Source organism: Amblyomma americanum, chromosome 3 (genome assembly GCF_052857255.1).
Source record: "Amblyomma americanum isolate KBUSLIRL-KWMA chromosome 3, ASM5285725v1, whole genome shotgun sequence".
Classification (NCBI taxonomy): domain Eukaryota; kingdom Metazoa; phylum Arthropoda; class Arachnida; order Ixodida; family Ixodidae; genus Amblyomma; species Amblyomma americanum.
In genome coordinates, this window is record NC_135499.1 from 222,176,639 (window position 1) to 222,200,068 (window position 23,430).

The following is a 23,430-nucleotide window of genomic DNA, read 5'->3' on the forward strand; positions in this document are numbered from 1 at the left end:
AACGTAAATAATAACTGTTGAAATATATTTTATGGAAGAGACACAGGCGAGATACTTTGATGCGAGGGGTGCCAACGAGAGAGGTGTAGGAGCGCTTTCATATTAGTAACACTGGAAGTTCTTTGATAATTGTTCAATGTGAATCGGGCTGAGCGATTTTATATTGCCTCTAGGGACTGTATGAGGGTGACATGCCCGGAATCCGAAACTGATGATGGGTATTCAAGTTTATTCTTTGACGGGCGCCGCTCCCTTCGTTCAGCAGAGCGCGATTACCGCGCTCAAAGGGAGAATGAGGACAAATTGAAGTTGTAGTGTATCTATAGATTACCGCGTTTTAACAATAATCGCGGTAATCGGTAAAGAGGCTGCCCTCGGCGCAAACGGAGCTTTTGTGAGCTAGAAAAGAAAAAAAATTGAATACAGGGATCGCCGCATTGATCGTTTTCACAAACAGACTGCAAATAACATCATGGCCAATTTCTTTAAACGAATCTCTGAGGCTAGGCTATACCGCCATTCACGCTAAGATGGTAATCACAGAGTCCTTTTCGGGCCAGACGGCACTTTGAATCAAGCGGTGAAAAAAAAAAATCGACAAATTTTAAATCTAATTTTCTCGACACTAAGTGCGTCTTTTAGTGGTGAACAAACATCAGCATAGCCACTATATAAGATCCAATGAATTTAATAAAAAATCTGATGTCCCCAGAGTCCATTCAAGTGCCGCAGTAGGCAGAAGCAGGCGACAGAGAGAAAGTGCCAACAAATGAGCAGGCGAGTGAGAGCAGACGGCTTCCTTTGTTCTAGGACCACTGCCATGTTGACACAAGCGCAATCGGCCTGCGAAAGTGGGCTGACTATCAGCGCCCGGCTCTACCGCTGTATGGTTTACGACGTTTCGTGAGGCTCGGTCGTTACGTCACTCCGACACGAGAGGGGCCACGCACGGTGAGTGGACCGCTGCTCCGACGCAGTGGAAGCAGCCTTGTTACGAATACTTCTGCGGATGTTGAGGGAATTTTCGCGCATACTTAAACTTTCGGGTTGGAAGGTTCAAAGTAGAGGCCCTGCAATTTTTTTTTTTTCACACCCTGTGAGAGGTCAGCACAAAATGAACAAGCACCAAGAAGAGGGAAGCTTCAGTCCGCTTATTGGAAACGTTCTACAGTAGACTGAGGACCCCCCCCCCCTCCCCCCTTTGTTCTTTTTTTGTGCTGTTCAGAATTCCGTATGCCGTGTTCTCTGTCCATCGTGGGTCAAGGTTAGGTTACACATTCATGAGCGTTGTTTGCAGTAATGTAAGCATTTGTATTTCTTATTCAAACTTTTCGTTGCGTACTCTCATTGTCAGCGTAGAGCACTATTTTGTCTATGCTATTTCTGTGCGCGCTCTCAGCAGCTGCATTGCATTTCAGGTATTGTCCTTCTTAGAGGTATCAGACGTGCGGAGAAAAGTAAGACCGCAGAAGCCGCTGTACTTGGTTCCCGTAAATGTGCGGAGGAACTTGCTGAATGAAGTTCGTACACAAGAACAATGACTAAAAAATGAAGCGCGCAGCTTGGACGTTATTTTTCTGATTGTTCGTCTGGTGTGAATTGAGTTAAACCATGCACTTGAATAGATCATATTTCTTCACAGTGAGAGTTTCAAGTTAACATAACGCGCACGAAGTCCCCATTTTTGTTTTCTTCTCGCTTCGTCCTTTCCGCACAGCTAAGTGAACCTCGGTTACAGCGATAAAAGTAGCCGGCAAGATATTAGCATCATGAACGGGCACAGAGAACCGCTCGATGAAGCGTGAGGAAGGCGAGGCATATAGACAGATGACTTCTTGAAGAAAACCTCGGGGAAAGTTCTATCACTGGATCTCATAGCGCAGGATTTGACGGAAGTCGCTTGGGGGTTGCAACTAATTGTGTACCGTCTGAAGAGATATAGGGGACATAAAATGGCTCGACCTTCCCGGGAGCTGATTACGCCAGCGTTGAGGAACGCGCAGCTCTCTTGAACCTCGGGGCCATATTCTGGCGCATCTGGTGACGCATATTGCGACGCCTTTTTTGCTTCCTTGACCGCTTCTCTGCTGAACTCGAGCCGCGGATGTGATTTTGGCATTGCGTTGCCTTCTACCATCGCGGCACGTAAAAATAACACCGACTCCGTGCGCTCGTTTAAAAATCCGATTTCATTGGATGCATTCATGTATAGAACTCGCAGCTCCCTGGATACCACTAGCGGATATCGCCAAAGAGGTCATTATAAACACAAGAATAATGTACTAAAGAAATAGGAGAGCACTGGACAGTGGTCATTTTATAAATAGACAAAAATGCGAGCACTGTTTAAGGCGCTGAAATCTTGGTGTGGAAAACGTGCATCCATTGTCTATAGTGTGTTTGCAGGTTGTAGCTCCGTCGTTAAGGTTGTGAAGCGCTCTTGCCCACTCAGTCAAGGATACTGTTTCCTCTTTCACAATCGCAATCATTATGCGAAAGACCACACGACTTACATAAAAAGCCCTGCTTTAAACAAGGCACACGAAAGTGCCTGCGAGGCCTATAGGGGTAGTGCGTCTGACTCGCAATTGGGTTCACAGGTTTGGTTTTCGACTAATTGCCCCCCTTTTTTCAGCCAAATTCATTTACTTTTTGAACTCATATTTTCTAGCGCTTAGTGAACACAAGGGACAAGAACACAAATACACAGGACGTTCTTGTCCCTTGTGTTCACTAAGCGCTAGTAAATATGAGTTCAAACAATATCCAACTAGCCCAAGTTCCTGCCTTACTAAATATCATTTACTTTAGACGCTTACATCTCCCAATGACGTTAAGTCATGTTCAGTCATGTTGCGGCCTTCTAATGCCCAGTTTTCTAAAGTTTTAATCAATTTTCAATTCCGCCGTTCCATGCTTGACGTAGCCGCAATTTTAGACTTGTTCGGAGTCTCGACACAACACCGACAGACTATATACGCCGGGTTCTCCACTGAACTGCACCATTAACGCTGTCGCGATAAGACACTAGGGAGTTTTAGAATAGGAGGACATGTCGGTTAGGGGTGCTATTACCCTGTTCCCCTATCCGATACGGTCCCCGTGTTCTAAAACTATACTAACGATGCGGCATTTTCAGTTTGGGTTGAAATGGCAAACGTAATGCGGGAATAAAGTGGGCCCATTATATTCGCCGCACTCCGAACTCACAAACTCAACAATAATAATTATGTTTATAACAAGGGCAACAGAGCCGCATGGCTACGCTGTTAAACTGTGAACGGTTTGACGAAGACTTGCCTTGTTGACAACAAGCATCAGCGATTACATAGTCTCCACTCTAAAACTAGGGCGACCTGGGGCACACGGGAACGTTCATTGCCCCTTGAAGAGTTAAGCACAGTCCTTTTCTCGTGGCAGGTGAGGCCACAGCATCTTTTCGCTATAGGCCCCAACATGGCTGCCGCCACGGTAGACGCCGTGTTGGACAAGCTGTCCCGCACCCACGCCGTAATTTTCGTGTTCGCCTTCATGCGAGGCCTGCCCGTCACGTGGAATCTGATGATGCCGGTGTTTGTGGCGCCGTCGGCCGTCCTCTTTCGTTGCGCCGACGACCCGGAAATGGCTGCCAACTGGACATCCATGCCTGCCAACAGCCAGCTCTGGCGGAACAACTCCAGCTTCAGCACAGCTGTCAATGACACGGAGCAATGCTTCAGCCGTGCTGAAAGCGCCGGCGATTCGGAAACGTGCACTTCTTGGGTATACGACCGCAGTGTGTACGGGAAAACAGTGACCGAAGAGGTAAGCGCTTTTCTCGTGGAAAAAAAAAGTAAAGATGGAAGTTCAGATCGTAGAATTATTGTATGCGGACATTTAGCCTCACCTAACCTTCTTACGAAGTAATGCACTGGTAAAAAAAATTAAAATTGGTTTTTGGGGAAAGGAAATGGCGCAGTATCTGTCTCACATATCGGCGGACATCTGAACCACTGGTAACTCCAGATACGCTTTGCAGGATGGGGAAAGAGTGGTGCTTATAGTGTGTATTCGTAGAAGACACGCGTACTTCATAGCTTTTTCTCAAATGTTTTATTGCCTTGGCGGACTATTAGTTTGATGAAAGTGCCAGGTTTAAATTTACGTGCAGATCACCACAGCCTACACTTTCCTGGAGTATTTAATTGTTAGAATGTCTTCTGCTGAAGACGTGTTTTCGGCAAAGCTCTTACATAAATTTGTTCCAAACACCATGCTGTATATTGTCACCGAGAAACGGTTGACGTAAGCAGGGCTGGTTTACTTGCTTTAATTAGACGCGCAAGGCAGCAGGCAGCACGAGAGATGATGAAGACGAAGCATCTAGCGCCGAGATGGCTCAAGGCTTCCCAACTGCCAGGAAATGCAGATTAGCCGCTGTATGGCGCCACTAGAGTAGTTAGTAGCGTAGCAATATTGTATATAGGGGTGAATATTGGCAGAACCTGTGACCTTCCATTTAGAAGGAAGTTAAAAAAATGTAGCGAATGTTTGCCAATGTTTTTCACAGTGGGACATGGTATGCAGCAATAGGTGGATGACTTCTTTCGTTCAAAGCATCTATCTGGCTGGCATGGTCGTCGGAACAGTTGCCGCGTCTCATATTTCTGACTGGTGAGCGTTTAGTACCGACTTTTACAATCATTGTCGCTTCTCAGAGCATTCATAAAATAGTTGGTTTCGCACCTGTCGGGCTTTCTAGAAGAACAATGTGTGTGCTTTACAAATCAGTAACGACTAACATCGTATCTTTGGTCTGGGCAGTGAGGCAGTCTTGATTTTTAACAAGGTGGTTGTTTGGGCGCGTTGGTGAGACATGTGTGCCACGTCCTTCCTCTTCGCCCTCTTCTGTTTGTGCGCTTCAAGTTTTTGAACTTTAAACTCACTGGTGACTTTAAAGCCAGTCAATTGGAACTCTTCCAGAAGCCGGAGCAGGCGAGTCCCCTCGGGCTTTTATGCGTTTCATTGACGTGCTTCACCTGACCGCGCAGAAATATATTTTTTACATGAACTGACATCCCGTAAACTTTTGTCACCTCTGTATAGCACAGCGGTAGACTTTAGAGTGAGAGGGCTATGCACACTAATTAACAACTTTTAGTTGGAATTCGTATTATGTGTTGTCAAGAATTAGGTGCCAACTAAAGGAACTCTGTACATGAACCTGCTGAACTGTGCTGCACACACAGTTGATAAAAAGGAACAACATTCGTTCAGATTACTTTGGTAAGCAACATTTTTCCGCAAACCTATATGGGTATTCCGTTTTTTGAATGGTATGTATGCATGAGTGAATGTAATCTGTTCGAATTAGGTGAGTGGAGTGATGCGCTTACTGATTTTTGTATGGTATTACGGTGTACTATATGATACTGCGTTTATGTACGGTTCTATATTCGAGTACCAATTGAAATGAACCGGCCGGAAATACATCCAGTATTCGGTAAAGTATTCGGTTTCATCAACTTGTGTGTGCTTTTCACGTACCCAATGTGATGAGTATCCAACTGTATGGAACTTTTGGTTTTACCTTTAGATGTTACGCTGATTCAGCCACATTTAGTTAATAACATAAGTTTCTAGGATGCTTGCACTGCCTGTGAACCACCATGCTGCATATTCACAAATATTTCGTACACGTCCAGCTGAAACATCTGCACTGCGTGCTATAAACAGGGACAGGTCGTTAATTTTGGTTTTATAGATACGTACATTCTTTGTAGACTAGGCTAATATCTGCTAGTGGTGTAAAATGTGTGTTGTAATGATCTCATAACTTCCAACGCTCCGATTGGAATCAGTGTTTTGCGTCGCCACATGCAGTCGTAGCCGAAATTCCCATTCCCACTGTGGTAAACGTTTGGTCAAGTACTTCTTGGTCAATTTTTGTTTGCAATCTCTTATATACACCGCATTCCGAGGGTGCCTCTCCCGAGCAGCTGGAGTCTCTTTGGCACGCAGGTTTGGGCGCAAGTGGACGATCATTGGCGGCCTGCTGCTGTCGGCCGGCGCGAGTGCCATGACTGCCTTCTCGACCTCAGCCGCCATGTACTACGCATCGCGGTTCGTCATGGCTCTCAGCATATCCGGATACGCTGACGTCATCTACACACTCAGTGAGCAGAGTTCCGCACTTACCGCCGGCCGACTGCGCGTAGTATAGATGCGCAAATGGGTCTAGACACTGCTGAGAAGCGCATCCAGTGCCCCGCCGCTTGCTTGCGAGCTCTATGCTTCGTGCCGCTTTCGTGTGTAGCATTAAAAAGCGTTTGCCGAGGCAGACAATGGTGAAGTAAAGCGGGCTGTGTGAGAAAACCGGTCGAGTCAGGAAAACGAATGCTGAGGGGACGCGTACGACAGAAGGAGAATTTACAGGACGCGTGAGTTAAAATAACTTTTATTAAAATTCGAAAACATAACCGGAAGAAACAATGAAAACGTCATTACGCGCGTCGTCGGGTGTCCACCGATTTTCCAATGGGCACATGCTTTACCACGACCTGGTGTTGGGCTTTCAGTGGGGTGCAGAACAGAAGCACGATAGCCATGGCGCTTTTTGGACGAGCGCTAGCTGCTCTTGGACCATTAAAATCAGATCATCCACACCGCCGCCATTACGCCTGTTCTATGTACTTCTGTTCGTGTACCCTCCAGTGGTGCAGGCAGGGGGGCTTATTATTTTTCAATCTTTTTAGGCTGCCCCAATCTAATATATGTTCGTTTACCCTACGTAACCTTAGTGTTGCTTTTTCTTGAGTACGAATAAAAACTTCCAACTAGCTAACTAGCTTGCATTTCCATTCTACTGAGAAATAAGGAATTCACACCACAGTTCAAAGCTGGCTTCATCCGTTTCTCACAAGCCACATTGGACAAAAAAAGATACACAGGCGATCAAACGATGTGATGCGAAAAATCTGCGTTAGCGGAATTTATGGTAAATTTAGATTTTACATCGATTGCCTTCCCACTGAGTTTTTGAGTTTGCTTTCACCGTAGATCTGTTACGTATGTGGTGGGCGGAGAGAATTCATGAGGGAGGATACGGGGTGGTGGTGGATAAACGCTCGTACGTGGGAGCCAGGTGCATTTTTACCGACGAATGCCCAGAGGTGGAGGTTTCACACAGACAGACAGACAACGAGATTTTGCCACAACAGGACTGTATGCTTACTCTGGAAAGGAAACTAAAAGAGGGACACACACGAACTCTGTTTTGTGCTTGTCTTTCTCCTGGCTTTTTCCTCGTCTGCTGCCTGCCAGTCGTACTTGTGAGGAGCGCAGTGCATGCAGGAAAGAAAGCGCAGCTGGGAAAAAGTGTTATGATTCGCCTATCCTGTATTGCGAAAAACGCGACGGCGCGACCACGAGTTATGTTTTCGGGCTGTTCCTCTCCAGATTAGTTATTTTGTTCCTCTGCACGCCGTTTAGCCGGCAACCTCAGTTCCGACAGTTAGGAAGCAGCGTCCCTCAGCTGCTGCGGTACCAAAGGCAGGGAATGCCATGGCGACTCAACAAATGAAAGGGAAAATTAATTGCTACAAGACATCGGCCGAGAATAGCACTCCCAATTTTCATGCATGCCGGGCCTTCCATTTCATCTTAAGTGAGGCTACGATTTAACGAGGAAGATTAAAAAGTTGTCTCGCCGCTCGGACAAGTGTCTTCCCTACGGGCGTTGGATACCATCGACAGTTGTCACACAATCTTGCAAATGAACAGTTGTCTTTTAGCAATGGGTTCTGTGAGAGAAGTTCACTAAGTTGAACTTCCATCAAAGGAGAGCTTCACGAAAGCCCAACACGATTCGAGAGCAAGCGCGATGCCTGCCATGCCGAATTGGGCTCTATTCCCGCAGCTCTTCCCAAAGCCCCGGGGCGGAAGCGAGCGAATGGCGTTCTTTCTTTACTCTCAGTAATGGAGACGGTGTCGCCGCGGTACCGGTACATGCCGACGATGACGATGGGCAACGGCTGGACGACGGGCATGCTTCTGCTGCCGTGGCTTCACTACCTGTCCGGCCAGTGGCGGGCGACTCAGCTCTACGCCGCGTTGCCACTGCTGCCGTTGCTGGCGCTCAGCTAGTAAGTACCATGGGACACGTTGAACCCGCCTTGTGGCTGTCTGGGGACTTTATGCTACGTTATCCTTCATCGCTATTGGCTCATTCGTCACAGAAATGTGAATAAATCAGGAAGATTTATTGAGAAAAATACAAATGTATAGTAAATATTTTTAACTGATTCTGATGATTTACGGATGCCTAAGGACAATAAATCTACTCTCAAATACAGAGGTGCATGCTGTAAACTAACATAAAAATTTCAAAACTACGTCATCACCTGTCAGTCGAGCATTACGATCACTTTGGCGTTCGGTGTTAGCTTTTGTGTGAATCTAATTTTCAGCACGCCTCCTGGATTTTTCGCATCTTACACTTTGGTTTTGATTTGATAAATATGGTTGAAAAGGTGACTTCTGCAATTATACGTTAGCAGGTCATGTAGTTCTGCGGACAATAATTCGCATTTTTGCTCTCTCTATCATGTAGGCGATACTCCGATAATTGCAGGGTTCACTCGCTGGGGCTGCCGTATATATGCCATACTGAATAGAGAAAGAGGACCTGTTTCTTGCGGTTGGCTTAAGACTAACTTGCACACTCTGTAGACCATAAACCAAATGCATATGGCACAGCCTCAGCAGACGCCGAACATTCATCCAAGCTGAGGGATAGGAATATTCCGAAATTGTTATAGGGTTAATTAGCAGCAGTTGTCCGTCTGGTTCAGGTGTTTCAGGGTTTGTGAGAGGTTGTGAGTACTCTGTTGTCAGAGGTTAGAGTGGTCTCTTGTATCTCGATGAAGTAGAGATTTCTGAGCTAAGAAGAGAGAGCGGAGCTCAGAAGGAAGTGGGGTCCTTCACGCGCTTTGTTCTATAGTTCTAAGCGGTACGGCGCCCTGGCAGCGCTAAAATACTGGTCACGCATTTTGGGGCCATTTCAATGCGGGCACTATTAGTGTCCGCGATCTGCCGCTGCTTTGAGGTTTCGTACGTTTCCTTAAGAGCACGCAGAACTGCATGGGTCATATTCCACTGTTATTTTTAAAGAAAATTGGTCCCTATTGAGTACTTTGTTGCGATCTACAACTTTTAAACTCAGTCTTTTCGTGCTTCTCGGGTGGTTGAAGAGCCAGTTATTCAAAAAATTAGTGTCATGGTAAAACGTTCTTGGCTCTGTTTGACTGTCGACAATACTACTCCAGTACAATTCCGCCGACATCGACCAGACATTTTCCAGATACGGTGGAGATCATATATAGCTTATTGCAGGCAATTTGTAGAGCGCCCGAAGCAGAAGATACCACACAACGTTTGTCGAAAGTCATGCGGCGTGAAAAGGCATCCACGCGCTGTAGATGCAGTTGGCAGTGTGCATGGAGTATACGGAAGACAGCGAGTGGGGCGGGCAGTAGGTTTTAACCCTCCAGCCCAGTTTTTTGCCAGAGTCTCCCAGGTGGCTGATGGCCACCGGCCGGTTTCCGGCGGCAAAGCAAGTGGTCGCCAAGTTTGCCAAGCACGGCGAGACCCCGGCGCACCTGGTGGACGAAATCATCGAGGAGGCCAAGCGCAAGAAGGCCGCGGTGAGTGCACGCAACGAGGCCGGCGTCATTAATTAATGCAGGCGGGTTTCGCCGTGCACGCTCAGTGCACACGTGCGTGGCTTGTTGTCCTCGCCGGTTTACCTCTGCTCCGAAGCTTGGAAACACATCGCACCGCGCAACTTCTAAGGGTATAACTGCGCGTGCTCCGCTAATGAGTATACAACTACCGCCATCTTCCGTGGGAGCGGTGTAGTGAAGCTTCGAGTGAAATCGGTCTACTGCGAAAGAAAAGCATGCTCATGTCGCTTTGATGCGCCTCGTTTTGAAACTACGAGGTGTGCCAAGTGGGACGTAGTATATATGGTTGCACCTGTGCGTGACAGGGAATAAGCTAGCGCAACTTGGAATTAACCGCGGATTAACCGCGGCGTCATGAAGATCGGTCGACGCCATTTGCTGGATGGCGTCGTTTGAGGGGTATCTGCCGCTTTGTTTTTGAGTTGTGTCCGACTATAGAACTTGCTGGGTTGTTTTAAACCAGTGCATGGAGCTCGGAAGATGGCAGAGGAGCACAGGCGCGTATGCGTGGAGCGGCTGTTTGAAAAAGGCGGATTGGATAGGACTTCTCAACTTGGCCGAGATCATAATGACCGCTGGACTTCCGATTGTCCACTAATCTGCCGTGCGCACATCTATCACACGCGGTGGGCTGGCAGCGTCAGGTGGAAAAACAATTCACTGGGCAATATGGCACGCCCATGCACGTTGACGCCGCGGGAGCACGACCACCAGCTCTAACAGCACTTGGGCTTTGCAACCCTGCCGTTTTATGCAACGCAGGACCAGAACAGCGTATTTTATTAGACAGGGCTGTGTCACTGGTCTCATAGCGATCTATGGGGGCAAGTCCAAAAAAAAAAAGGAGGGGGCATGTGCCAACAGCTCTGGTTTAGCACTTACTCGAGTTGCTACCACAGCAATGTCTCATGTCTGCGGTGGCTCAGTTGTTATGGTGCCCGGATGCTGACCCGAAAGACGCGGGTTCGATCCTGTCCTCGGCGGTCACATTGCGATGGAGGCGAAATGCTATAGGGGCCCGTGTACTGTGTGATGTCAGTACACGCTAATGAAACCCAGGTGATCGAATTATCCGGAGCCCTCCACTACTGTGTCTCTCATAACCTGAGTCGTTTAGGGGCGTTAAACCCCATTACCTAAACCGTCCTCATGGAACTCGATGGGCGCGAAAGGTGAAAATAAGTGCGCAATTTCGGTCTTTTTTCTTCCCTCTCTTTCCCAGGCCCGCGACGTGGGAAGAGCAAGCATCGCTGACCTGTTCTCCACAAAAGTGTGGGCCACAATAACGTCGCTGTTCAGCTTCCAGCTGTGAGTTCGCTCTTCACGCGTACCCTGAAATTCTGGACACGCACATTTTTCAACGATAACTTGTCTGTGAGAGCTATTTTTCCGCATAAGGTAAGATTGCACCAGAACAATAAATATATCCGCAGAACCCACCTCGGGACTGCTGTAGTTTTGATCTATCTATTGTCAAAAGCGCACGCCTTTTACTTTTTATGGCGCAGCCTTGACTATTAAGTGAGAGCGCAGGACAAACTTTAAAAACAAGATTTTGACACGCATGAGAAGATTAGCCATTCACTCACATCAATATGTTTAATATTCTGCAGTGTCTTCAAAATTAAAAGTGATGTTCAAGCCGCCGCGGTGGCTGAGTGGTTATGGCGCTCGGCTGCTGGCCCGATAGACGCAGGTTCGATCCCGGCCGCGGTGGTCGAATTTCGATGGAGGCGAAATTCTAGAGGCCCGTGTGCTGTGCGATGTCAGTGCACGTTAAAGAACCCCAGGTGGTCGAAATTCCCGGAGCCCTTCACTACGGTGTCTCTCATAGCGTGAGTCGCTTCGGGACGTTAAACCCCCTTAAACCAAACCAAAAGTGATGTTCAAGAAAGCTGAATTCCAACATGGACAGTGGTTCAGGAGGCATCTCCTTTTTCTTCATTTTGTAATCTTCCGCCGCATGTTATTGGAAGTTTGGGCAGCCGCTGCGTTTACATCTCCCAGCAGCTCGCGTCGTTCTTGCAATTTTGCGATGTCAAGATGACCCGCAAAAGTGCTGTGTGGCCAGACGCAAAGAACTCTATCTTCAGTGTTTTTCCTAAATGTCACGTGGGTACTTAGCCTGGAAAATTTGCTAAAGAAACCTGGCAAGAAATGTGATATACGAGTAATTTGACTTCTTTAGAGTGTGCATGCCGACAGCGAGCTTTGCTTGCACCTAAAGACGCAGATGGAGATACTCGTGGGACATGGAAAGCTCTCATAGTAGTCGTGCCGAAGACCATTTTGCACCTGCCGTGCCAACTGTGTCTCGCTATTTGGGAAAAATTGAACTTAATGGAACTACCTACTCGTATCTACAGGTCACAGCCCCCAACAGAAAAAAAAAAGTATCACGTTGATGCAGTGAGTCGTTCGGAGAAAAAAAAATTATGGCAGATCATTTGGATTACTGCGGAGGAAACGCGATAGCGTTAAAGATCTCGTTACCCAGAAAATACGCCGTCGGCGTTGTCAGCGAAAAGTCACGAGCATGATTCTGACAGGTGGATTCCAGAGAACAACCTAGGAGGCAGTTGGGCCATCTAGGTCAGAACCTGCGCACCAGATAGTGTGCAAACTGTGCACCGTGGAAGGTGACAGTTAAATTAGTGATTGGCCGCTCAGGAAGAGCAACCTGGGCCGGACAAGACCCACCGCTGATAGTACCGGCCACCGCAAGGCAGCGGCGCATCGCTTAACCGCTGCACCACTGCGCCAGGAAGGGTTATGAGGGCTCCCAGGGATCCATGAATGTAAAGTAGAGAATGACTTTCTGCATATATGGCAACTAACCCATTACGCTATCGCGTAATACCCTTAAGGCGGAGCTTGAGTCTCCTCAAGTTTTTATTTTACCCGCCAATCTCTTCCAATTCTGACTTCATTTTGTTTCACTGACCAATCTGTTCAAATCCAGATTCTATTCTCATTACATTCTTAATTAATTTATTTTCATGAGCGCTTCTTTTATTCACTTTTGTTGAGTCATTCTTAGTCATATCCACTTTTGCGAGTCATTCTTAGTGTGGCGTTTTCCTTCTCTCCATTTAAAGTGGAGAGGGGAGGAAGAGGGAAACGGTTGGCAGGTGGCGGGTGGAAGGAGGAAGATCCGTCTAAACACCACCTGCCGCCTCCACACAGGCACCGACACTGGACAGTTTTCGCCTTCGTTTTCGCAGTTTTCGCATTAGAAAGTTTACGCGACGATCGGGTTAAGTGGGCTGCGAATGACAGCAGCAGCAGCGCCGTGACATACGGTTTAGAAAAAAGAAATTGAGTTGTGATTTTAACGGGATTGTGTTCAGGCTCCCGTTCTGCAAAAAACTCGCCTCAAGGGTGTGACGCGATGGCTTTGTAGATGTAGCGGGCACCACGATAAGTGATGTAATTAAGAGCACGAGTAAAACACGGATCTACAGCATGAAATATATTACTCAGAAGTGTGCGCAAAGTGAAAACAGGCCACGACTGACTGCGATGCGGCCAGGAGAGAAAACTGATTCTTTCAGCACATATGTTAAAGCGCACATTCGGCGCAAACACGGACGGCGCAGAGCAGCTGCTCTGTCTCGTCTTTTACTGCGTTGCCACCGGCGCTGACGCTGGATTCTCTGCAGAACGGGGCCCTTAAAGTTATCTCTTTAAAGCCCGGCGTTGTCAGCGGTGTTGTGAGCGGAAAAGCCTGCCACCGATAGATCACCTAAAGTTATGATGCCATCATAGCCTGTCCACCGGGGCAGATGACAACCTGCCCAACGGATCGTGAGCAAACTGCCCATCGTGGCAGTTAATGATTGGTCGCGAGAGGTTGCTGGGGAGAGCAATTGGGTCTCACAAGCCCCGTCAGCGGCTGTGTCTGAAACAGCCGCCTGCCGGAGCAGTAGCGCATCGCTTAACCGCTGCACCGCTGCGCCAGGAGCGGTATGAGGACTCCCAGCGATCTATGAATGCAAAGGAGAGAATGACCATGCAACTCCGCATTTGTGAGCAAGTAGGCAGAGCCTAGTAGGCCACAGAGGTGTTCTTGCGCGGGAGGGATCTCAAATGTTATCGCATTGTACTCTTAAGGGTTGGTGAAGCGTTATGTGATGTTGAAAAGAAAAAAAAAAGACAGTGCCCGTGTCCGAAAAGCGGAACGCAAAGAGGCCCCAGGGACCCATTAACGCTGTCGCGTCGTACCCTCAAGCCGGAACTTGAGTGCTTTTCCCCCAAGTTTTTGAGAGGTGATCTGCAGAGGAGAATTAGAGATATGGTACTGAAAGGTGGCTGTGGGGGATGCTGCCGTTAAGACTACTTCACTCGCAAATTGTTGAGGCATTTGTTTTGCATTAATCGGTGGTTACGAGAGCCACCTTGCGATCCGTGTAAGTCGCTGAAAGTGTGATCGCGGAACTCGAGGTCACCACGAGTTTGTCGGATACGCGCTTGATTCCGTGAGTGGTAGTGGACATCCCGCGTCCATCTTTGTTCTCGTGTCGCCATGTCACTTCTCCTGTTCGTTCGGCTCAAAACGCTTCCCGTTCACTTCCCACTGGAATAACTTGAGCGGCGTGCGAACCTTGCGTGAACGAGGTGTATTTGACGAAAACTGACCAAGCGACGTGCCTTGCTCTCTGGCGACAAACACGGCAGAGTCATTTCTGCGGCGTCGGAGGCGTGAAAGAAGAAGCGAGAGCGTATCTTTTCTCGCTGAGAGCAGTCGCAAGGTCATGTGCGCAGCATGCGGTAAACAACCAGAGATAACGCTGTGGCCACAGAAGGAGAGAAAGTGAACGCGTTCTTGTGTGTGGAGCCTTTTCTCTTTTTTTTTCTTTACGGTGTTAGCAGCTCTTTCTTCAGTTCTGCGTCGATATCGGCGTCCGCAAGCCCATCGTCGGGTACCCACCACGAAAAATGTATCCCCCCCCCCCCCCCTTTCCATGAGCCTGGCACCCACCCCCGGCATACGAGGCCGCAGCTGTCGTAGTCTAATGGTTACACCTTTAGCTGTTCTTGACTCTTTCCCGAATTCTGCGCCGCCCGCGTCCTCAAGGCCTCCGCCAGGGACCCACCAATAAAAATGCCCCTCCCCTACAAGAGTACAGTGCTTCCCAGCGAGCCATTCTCGCACAAAAGGCGGATGCATCTACCAATAGCCGACCTTTGCGGCGGCCTGGTGATTAGCGCGCCAACTCTAATACATCAACTCTAATATGTCTCCATTTCTTCGAATTACAAGCCAGCTAACACTCAATCATTCGCGTTATGAATTCGCAACCGTCCTGTAATCTTTTTTTTTTGGTCTTACCGCGCACGCACAGTTTGACGGAGGGTATACTGGTTTGAGGTTGTGGGGTCGGACGCCGTGTTTTGCCGAAGCGTCGCACTCAGAGCTACTACTGTAAAATCTGGCTCGACGAAGCTCCGGGCCAATTTCGAGTCGACACCCTGTGGACAACGACTGCCGCGGCAGGTGCAGGTCTGTAGTGACTGTAGCGTGTCTCCCGGCAGGGTAGTCTCCAGCCTGGTGTGGTACCACATGACCGTGTCTACGGCTGGCGTGGGCGGAGACCCGTACGTGAACTTCACCATCGGCGCCTCATCCGAGTACCCCGTGAAGCTCATCAACGTGGTACTCATCAAGTACTGCCGCCGGCGCCACACCATCTGCGGCACCATGTGCTTCTCGGCACTCGTCATGGTCACCCTGTGGCTCGTGCCGCCAGGTAAGAGGTGCACTTCGTGCTAGTCAATCACTGGCAGCGAATATGGAGTCGCTCGCGGTGTCAGGGATCAGCGCTGACGATGTAGCAAGCACGCAAAGCGCTGTCTTTTCCAGCCAAAAGTATCGCGAGAAAAAAAAATACATCTAGCAGTTAGGCCCATTTGGCTCTGTATTTTTTCAGACTGCTGTTCTTCGAGGGGCTTTAGTATTCAGAGGAGTAGCCCGGCGAAATGCTGGATCAAATCCGGCAAATTGCTTCGCCCTTTCACGCCCGCATCTGAATGCCAGAAAGTATGCTTCCGAGGCGGCATTGGAGCGTTGTGCGATACTGCCAGTCCCGACTGGGGTTCGTCTGGGCCAATGCACTTGCGCGTGCTGCATGCCGCTCACGTGCACGTGGTCACAAGAATAGCTGGCGCTTTGTTCGTGGATTTTTGAAACGTTGCACCGATGTATATGACGCGGACGTTTAATTTCTAACTTGTCATAATTGTTTATTTGAACCACTTTATTCCGGCACTGCATGTACTGCTTGTTAAGAAATCTTATTTTCTATACTGTACGCTTATTTTATCATATAATATTAAACCATTTGTTTTTCTGCAGGTGACTACTGATCTTCCTGTGTTCGTATTTCTCTTCTCCTAACGTTCATTTAGCGGAAGGTTTTTTTTTTTACGTGTCTGAAACCTTCATACTGTAAACCAATCCTGCAACAACCTAGAAGGAGGCTTCCAGTATATTCCAAATAAACAGAATATTTAAATAAAAAAACAATTGATGCTCCGTCCCAAGCCCAGCTATAAGAGCGTTCTCTTCTAAGCGCGGGGGTAAATCAGTAGTAATAAGAAAAATTAAGGTTCACTCCCAGAAGAAGGTGTGACAGCTCACCAACGTAGAGGGACGCTGACAAGGAGATCGAAAGGTTGTGAACGCAATGTCGCTCTACTCCATTAGAATCGCAACTTCAATGCTAAAGTAAGAAACTAGGGCAGAACCTTAATACGAAAACTATAGCAACGACAAGAAACAAAGCACGCATTTAAAGAACGCCATAACACAAAAGGGTCCAGCTCTACAATATGTGGAATAAGCGCAGCTGCCATAACAGGGCAGGAAGAGAGAAATACGCGACATTAGGAAGTATCACAGAAAGAACTGAAGAAGCACTAAAGGAAAGAGATAGGCCGAAGGCAGCGTATGAAAAACTAAGTTCCAGCAGAACTTCCACGCAGTGAAAGATAAAGATGGCAGTATCATTAGCACAAGAAATGATATATTCGCTCGTCGGTGCCTCCACTGCGAAGCGAATAGCAGCACTCTTTAAAGCTACTCCCTCTCCACACTTGACAGGAGGCCAACAAGTTGCAGACACAATCAACAACAGCAATAAAAGAATGACAGGCTAGAAATTGTCGGATAGGCTACAATAGGCTACAATGCGCACCGCCGTCTGCACATGCAGCATCAAATGCACTTAAGCGTGACAGCTTGATTTGGCAGTATATTAAGGTTGCCGGCTCGAAACGACTCACGACGTCATTGCAGCTCTTGTGTTGGCGTCGGTGGCTGCCATGGCGAGTTTGGGTTCGTTAAATAGCCTGAAGGCCTTTCAAAATGCCACGCTACTGTCAACTTCATTTCCTCCTGCAGCTCCGTGTCTGTGCGGCTGAGAAACAGCGAGACCTTTTCGGTGGCGCCTCTTCAGCCGGAACGGTATTCCTGCACGTAATAAGTGCTGCAGGCATTGTTTCACGCCCACAAGTCACGTTACCTGAGCGCAGAAAACGACAATAAAGGTCGAATTGCACCGGCAAATTTTCATACCTTTATCCCAAGCACTTCACCCCAGAAGAACCGAGCACAGACCAGTGGAAATCTTGTACCCATTAGAAAACCGGGGGTACCCGGGGGCACTGAGGATCAAACCGAGCAACTCTCAAATGCGAGGCGGATGCCCTATAGCCACTAGTACAACGCGTCGATTTTATCACTTTCCTGTAAAATGGGCAGGTGCGGATCAAGGATTGAGCAGCGGGATTGCGCTCTGGTTTTCAGAGTACTCGTGGGTCCGGCTCGGCCTGCTGATGATGGGCAAAGTGGGCACGTCGGTCAACGGCGCCGTGCTGCGTGTCCAGCTGAGCGAGACGTACCCCACCGTCGTGCGCTCGGTCGCCATGGGCTTCTGCTACACCCTGGGTCGGCTCGGCTCGGCCCTGGCGCCTTTCTTCGACGACCTGGTACGGCACGCTGAGGCCTGTCACTCTGGCGGACGCTCCAGTGCAATGGATGAAAGCATTTGTTTGCGATTAGAGAGGTTGTGCACGTACAGGCTACGTGAAAATTTCCCAGGCCGCAAAGTCCGCTTTTGAGAACGCCTCCGAATCTGCAATTCTTAGTAGGCGCTAGGAGAAGAATTATTCTTACCTCTGTGAATCTTGGCACTTCATTGGAGTTTAAAGTGCAGAATATATACTGCTGAAAAGGACCCCGTGGTCTGGGATCTCTTAAAGCGTTTGCACTGAGCCGTGGAGACGTGACCTTTTCACGCTCCGCGGCTGCAGCCACTTCGCTTATCGTCTTGAGGCAGCGTTGTTGACAGCTTGGAGAAAAAGTGCTTTGCAAATTTACACGGGCGGTCTATAGTGGACGGCGGGTGTCTTGACGACTTTTGCCCTTCATGATCTGAGAATGTCTTCCATATGCACTCCACCTCATTCTAAACCTCCTATTTTTTCACTCCTGTGTCTGCGGTCACTACCTGCCCTAAGTAGATGTCCCTTGCCACTTCAGACGCTTCACTGCGTATTGCAAATATCACATTAGCTTTCTGCATAATTATTTTTAGACAAGCCGTTCTGTTTGGCCTGTCTACATCCTCGACTGCCCTTTGCAGTTCTTCCCCTGAGAGACTTAGCAAGGCAATGTCATCAGTGAATTGCTGATAGCTGTGATTTTCTCCACTAACATTTATCCCAAGCTATATCCAACCCACTTCTCTGAATACCTCATTTAAACACTCAGTGAATAGCATTAGAAAGATCTTTTCTCCCTGCCGGGCACCCTTCTTTATTGAGTATTATTACTTTCCTCACAGAGGACAATGGTAGCTGTGCAGCTGCTGTATGTGTTTCCCAACATTTGTAGCACCTGTGCCTCTTTTACTCCCCGGTTCCGTAATGCATGCATGACTGCTGAGGTCTTGACTGAATAAAATGCTTTCTCGTAATCCATGAAGGCTAGATTCTGCGCACTTCCATCACCTGATTGTGAATGCGGTCTATTGTCAGGTAGCCTTTACGATAGCCAGCCTGGCCCTTCGGTTGACCGAAGACGAATAGATCGCGTTGTAATGAGGCCGAAATGTAGCGCCAAAAAGGTCGCAGAAGTTTCAAGAACTTGAAGTATACATGACAGGATTATAGTCTCCGCACCGCATACAAATTGGGACGGTGCCTTGACACACTGCGACATTGCTGTTCCCACACAGGGCTACGCCACGCAGCCGTGGGTGCCGAACATAGTGGCGGCCGCGCTGTGTGTGGCCGGCGCGTGTTCCTCATGGCTGCTTCCGGAGAGCTTCCAGAAGACGCTCGAGGACGGCTTCGCCAAGCAGGACGGCGCACCCAAGTGAGATAATCATCAGCCCGAAGTTTGGTTTATGGTTTCTGAGAGTTTAACGTCCCGAAGCGACTCGGTATAAATGAGGGACGCTGCAGTGAAGAGCTCCGGAAACGTAGATCGCCTGGGGTTCTTTAAAACGTGCACTGGCATCGCACAGTACACGGGCCTGTAGCATTTCGCCTCCATCGAAATTCGACCGCCGAGGCCGGGATCGAACCCGAGTCTTTCGCGTCAGTAGCCGAGCGCCATGACCACTGAGGCACAGCCGCGGCCTGCTTTCTGCCCAAAGTGTCGAGGCCGCACCACCCACGAGCAATACGGCCGTAACTGCACAAATAGGCAGATACGGACTTACGCGAACCGACCTCGCAATCCTAAGGCGCTAAACGAAGCCCTGAACCAATAGAGGAAACGCCTTCGCGAAAACAAACAATTTCTTCGCCCCATTCCGCGGGGCATGCAGGCATATCGACCATGCAGTCCTGATGCCCGCAAAAACGCACCCGTACACGCACGGGTGCACACACAGGCGAAATTCGTAAGCGTGCACGGGGTCAAAACACCAATCCCTCTCTTTAGGCATCTGCTTAAGTGCCTGAGATGACTCACAGATGCTAATAGTTCGTTGTTCCGTCGGCGAATTATCGCAAATACGCTGAAATAAATGTGCCAGTGTGACAAATGGCGTAACGTTTCGCAAGATGCTTGCGTTTAGCGTATGTAAACGTGAATACGCTAGTGGTACGCGTAGACAGCGTTGATTTATACTCTTTTTCTGACCAAATCTGTGTACGCCGCGAATAGACGACACACAGATGACGGGGTGCTCAGGAACGTTTAGCGCTCTCTCCTGATTGGCTGAGGAGATATTTACCTTGCACACTGCTGCAAGAAACTTATGAGACGGAGTACAGGTTGTGAAAATCGCCAATTCAAGCGCACTTTATCACATAATTTCATAATTTAAAAAAAGGTAAATGAGGTCACAGACAGCATCAGGATATGTCTCGTGCTTGCGTTGAGAGGCTAAACCGGTGATTAAAAACGGCGGTTCCATTCATGAAATGTCTGTCGTGTTGAAAAAGAGTGGCAACATTTTACAGTCCAGCCGATGCGGAGAGAGTAGCGACCAACGGGTAGTTTTCGATGGCAAAAACCTAAGGTTCCCCTCAGAAATTGCCTCAGATCACGTTAAAAAATGGTAAACTTTAAATTCAATGGCACTGATACGAAGCACCTCTCGGCTGCGAAATTGAGCATAAAAGGTCAGGACACCGAGCCGAAGCTACGGTAAATGTGTCACTAAACAGCGTGAAACTCAAAACATCCCCGGAGTTAAAGGATTGTAGGCACCAAATTTTTGGTTGCGTCTGTTCTTCTTTATAACAATGCGTATGACATTAGTATCACACTTATCATCACGTTGCATTCGCCTATGACCGATAAATAATGTCTTATAGTATTTCTTTCAACAGCCGAGCGATGGCTGCGACGGCAAAGGACTGTATCTGTAAGTCGCGTGAAGCACGAAAACAACTCCGACGTAATCGCTGCTTCGTCGTTTTAATTCATTACAACGCTAAATCCAGCTTACCTCAAGAGGCGTAATCACAACGAGTGAAGAAACAGCGATTGTATTTGAGTTTTCTTGACGCTTCACGTGAGTTGAGTTGAATTGTTGCATGCCACAGGTGGGATTAGCCTTGCATAATTATTCTGCTGGCAATTGCTCCACCGTAGATCTGTACTGACCTATACCATGACCTATGCTGACCTTTGACGGCATAGACAGAGGTACGAAACTCCAGTATACTTTCGATTTTAACTTCTTTAGCGCACCTGGTGACCACGAGCTGGTGAGTATAGAGGATAAGTGGCGTTTAAGCATGAAACATTTTTACACATGCGCGCAGCGCGAGAGGCAGTGGTGATCGATAGCCGAATTGTCTGGGGCACCGGGAAATGAAGTTTCTATGTTTCCGCCGGCGCTGGTTCGAGTCCCACTTGGCGACGCAGTCTTTTCTTCTGGATGCTGTTGCCATGACAACGACATTGGGTTCGAGTTGCATTTCTTTTTTCAGTCTGACTTCTGGCTGACTTTTCTGACCTTTCCAGCTGACTTCTGGACTGGCAGGAAAGTAGAATATATAGGAAGTTTTCTACCTCTGTCATAGTCATCGCTCGGGTTTGGGACTAAAAACGGAATAGATGAGAGAAGAAATTCAATTATAAACTAGTTAGCGGTCGTGAGCGAATACTACGTGTTGATCCATGCCTAAAAATGCCTTACGTATGATTGCCTTACTCATGATTGCAGAGAAGTAGGAATGCAACCGAAATTTGGGGTGTATACTGCTGTTCATCCTGGGGAGAGATAGAGAGAAGAGGAATTGAGTTGGAGGGCCACACGGGCTCGTACTTAGTATAGAAGAAACCAGAGGATGGATGCAAAGTATGTAAAATCTGCAGCTATTCTTGTCAATACGCTGTACACGAAAAAAAAAAAGACGGAAGAAGAAACCGCGAAAACGATGCCCTCGGAAGAAGAGCGGTGTTCATGTTCTCCCCTTTTGCTTTGCACTGTTTTGCAGAGGAACCACCGCAGCGAGCTCTGATGCAGAGCAAGTCTACACCGTGGAAATGACGCACTTTTAAACGTACACCTCTTCGTGCGCAGCTGCAGGCTGGACAACGACGCCAAAATGGTAGCACGGACAAGCTCCTGCGTCACACTTGTGTAGAGCGCTCGGGCGGTGCACTTCCCTGCAAAGAAACCCAGATCTTGTCGCAGACTCAAGGGTCCAGCGGCAACACTCGCGCGGAAGTAGTGACAGATAGACCCGCAAACAAAGCAGACACGAGCACTTCGCCCAGAGATTAGGGGCTGCTCTCTAATTTCAGTTTTTCTTACCAAGTACGCACTGCTCGAGCGCTCTCCACAAGGGTGACACGGACGGTACATACACACGGCTGCAGGCGATACCCTCGCCCATCAGCACTATGTTGCCAGAGCAAGGTCTTGAGCTGTAATATGCGGTGGACTTTGACGCAGGTGACGATGATGATGATGATGAGCTCAGGCTTAATGGCACAGACCGAATGGATGGATAGAAAAACTTTATTTAGCAAGAGATTTCGAGGCCAAGTTCGAGCACGTGTGCACGCGAGTTGGCCCTTGGCTCTCCTGCGCTCCTGTGCGCGTCCCATGGTTCCTGCTTTAGCGCACGTTCTGTACATGCGCTATCTTTGTTGGTATTATCAATAAGCGTCAGTTGCAAAGCGGCAGAGGTTAACGATAACAAATAGAGCACTGCCTATTTTCTGCTTCACAAGACAATTTTGCGGTAAGCGTGCAGTTGTGGTAATTAATATTAGTTTCATGGAAGTACAGTCTTGGTCAAAAGTCATCAGTGCAAAAGCTTCTCGCTTGAGCAGCATAATGGAGCCATCGCGGCATCAATAAAGAACAAAGGGTCCCTTGCCTTTACCTCTGTCTTACTGCGTTCTTGTTCTGTCGCTGAAAATTAATTGCATTGTTATTCGGTTTCGTTGAGCGAGAAAAGGGGTAACGCATTGACGAGGCCAGCGCAGAAAATGACGGTGAAAAGTATATACGCATAGAGTCGTGCATCATGGCTGGCCGATCGCCGGCAGTGTTGCACTTGTTGAGCACACTACCAAAGCTGAGAGCAGAGGCGAACTCCTGGGGTGCAGGTGTGTATGCGGAAACAATTCTAATGCATGGCTTGTACGGACAAGCTGCAACAAGTTTCGTGCATCCATGCATTGGCAGCAGAGTAGTATGCATTGGGTGCACTATAGGAACGCTTGTGCACTATTCTCTTCCGAGATGTTTTCTAGCCTGTGTGGGGCCACGTGCGCTTGACTAGACTTTTTTGTCGGTTCTTGGCACGCTGCGCATGCGCGACCGACTTTCCACTGCCCTGAACAAGGAATAAAGTTAGTTGTGATGAGCGCTTGTCATGTCGGTTCTTCTTTCTGTGACCATCCCATTTGTTCTCGCCGCCATTTCAAGCTATGCATGGTCCGATTAGACAGTGTTACGTTCTTCTGGCGAAAACACCCTCTGTCGCGCGGCACGTATTGCTGATTTTTTGTTCAACATGACGCGTATTAAAAACGCTGATATCGCTGGCTATTTATATGCGCCACGGCAGAGCGCTGCGCCGCTCTTCCCTGCCCGGCTGCCGAGACGGAATAGAGGCATTACTGACAACCTTCGGTGTCGCCGCTTGCTCGTCGAATCGCCCAGAAACGTAACAACGGCGAGTACTCGGTAACGCTAACGATCTGAATCCCACGCAAAGATTCGTG

The 23,430-nt window shown here is 48.4% G+C and overlaps 1 protein-coding gene across 1 annotated transcript; it reads left to right on the forward strand.

Annotated features, from left to right (window-relative positions):
* The first annotated feature begins 904 nt into the window (after positions 1–904).
* Positions 905–22,582, forward strand: LOC144126156 (organic cation transporter protein-like). The gene is made up of 11 exons (XM_077660132.1): positions 905–951; positions 3,421–3,804; positions 4,550–4,653; positions 6,001–6,155; positions 7,955–8,123; positions 9,536–9,683; positions 10,945–11,030; positions 15,258–15,472; positions 17,530–17,711; positions 18,962–19,101; positions 21,687–22,582. The coding sequence occupies exons 2-11, from the start codon at positions 3,457–3,459 to the stop codon at positions 21,748–21,750; spliced, it is 1,611 nt and encodes a 536-aa protein (XP_077516258.1). The 5' UTR covers positions 905–951; positions 3,421–3,456; the 3' UTR covers positions 21,751–22,582.
* The last annotated feature ends 848 nt before the right edge of the window (positions 22,583–23,430 follow it).

Coding starts and splice junctions, on each gene's coding strand:
- LOC144126156 (XM_077660132.1), top strand. CDS start 3,457: ATGGCTGCCGCCACGGTAGACGCCGTGTTGGACAAGCTGTCCCGCACC. Junction 3,805..4,549: donor GGAAAACAGTGACCGAAGAG/GTAAGCGCTTTT, acceptor TGTTTTTCACAG/TGGGACATGGTATGCAGCAA. Junction 4,654..6,000: donor GCGTCTCATATTTCTGACTG/GTGAGCGTTTAG, acceptor TTTGGCACGCAG/GTTTGGGCGCAAGTGGACGA.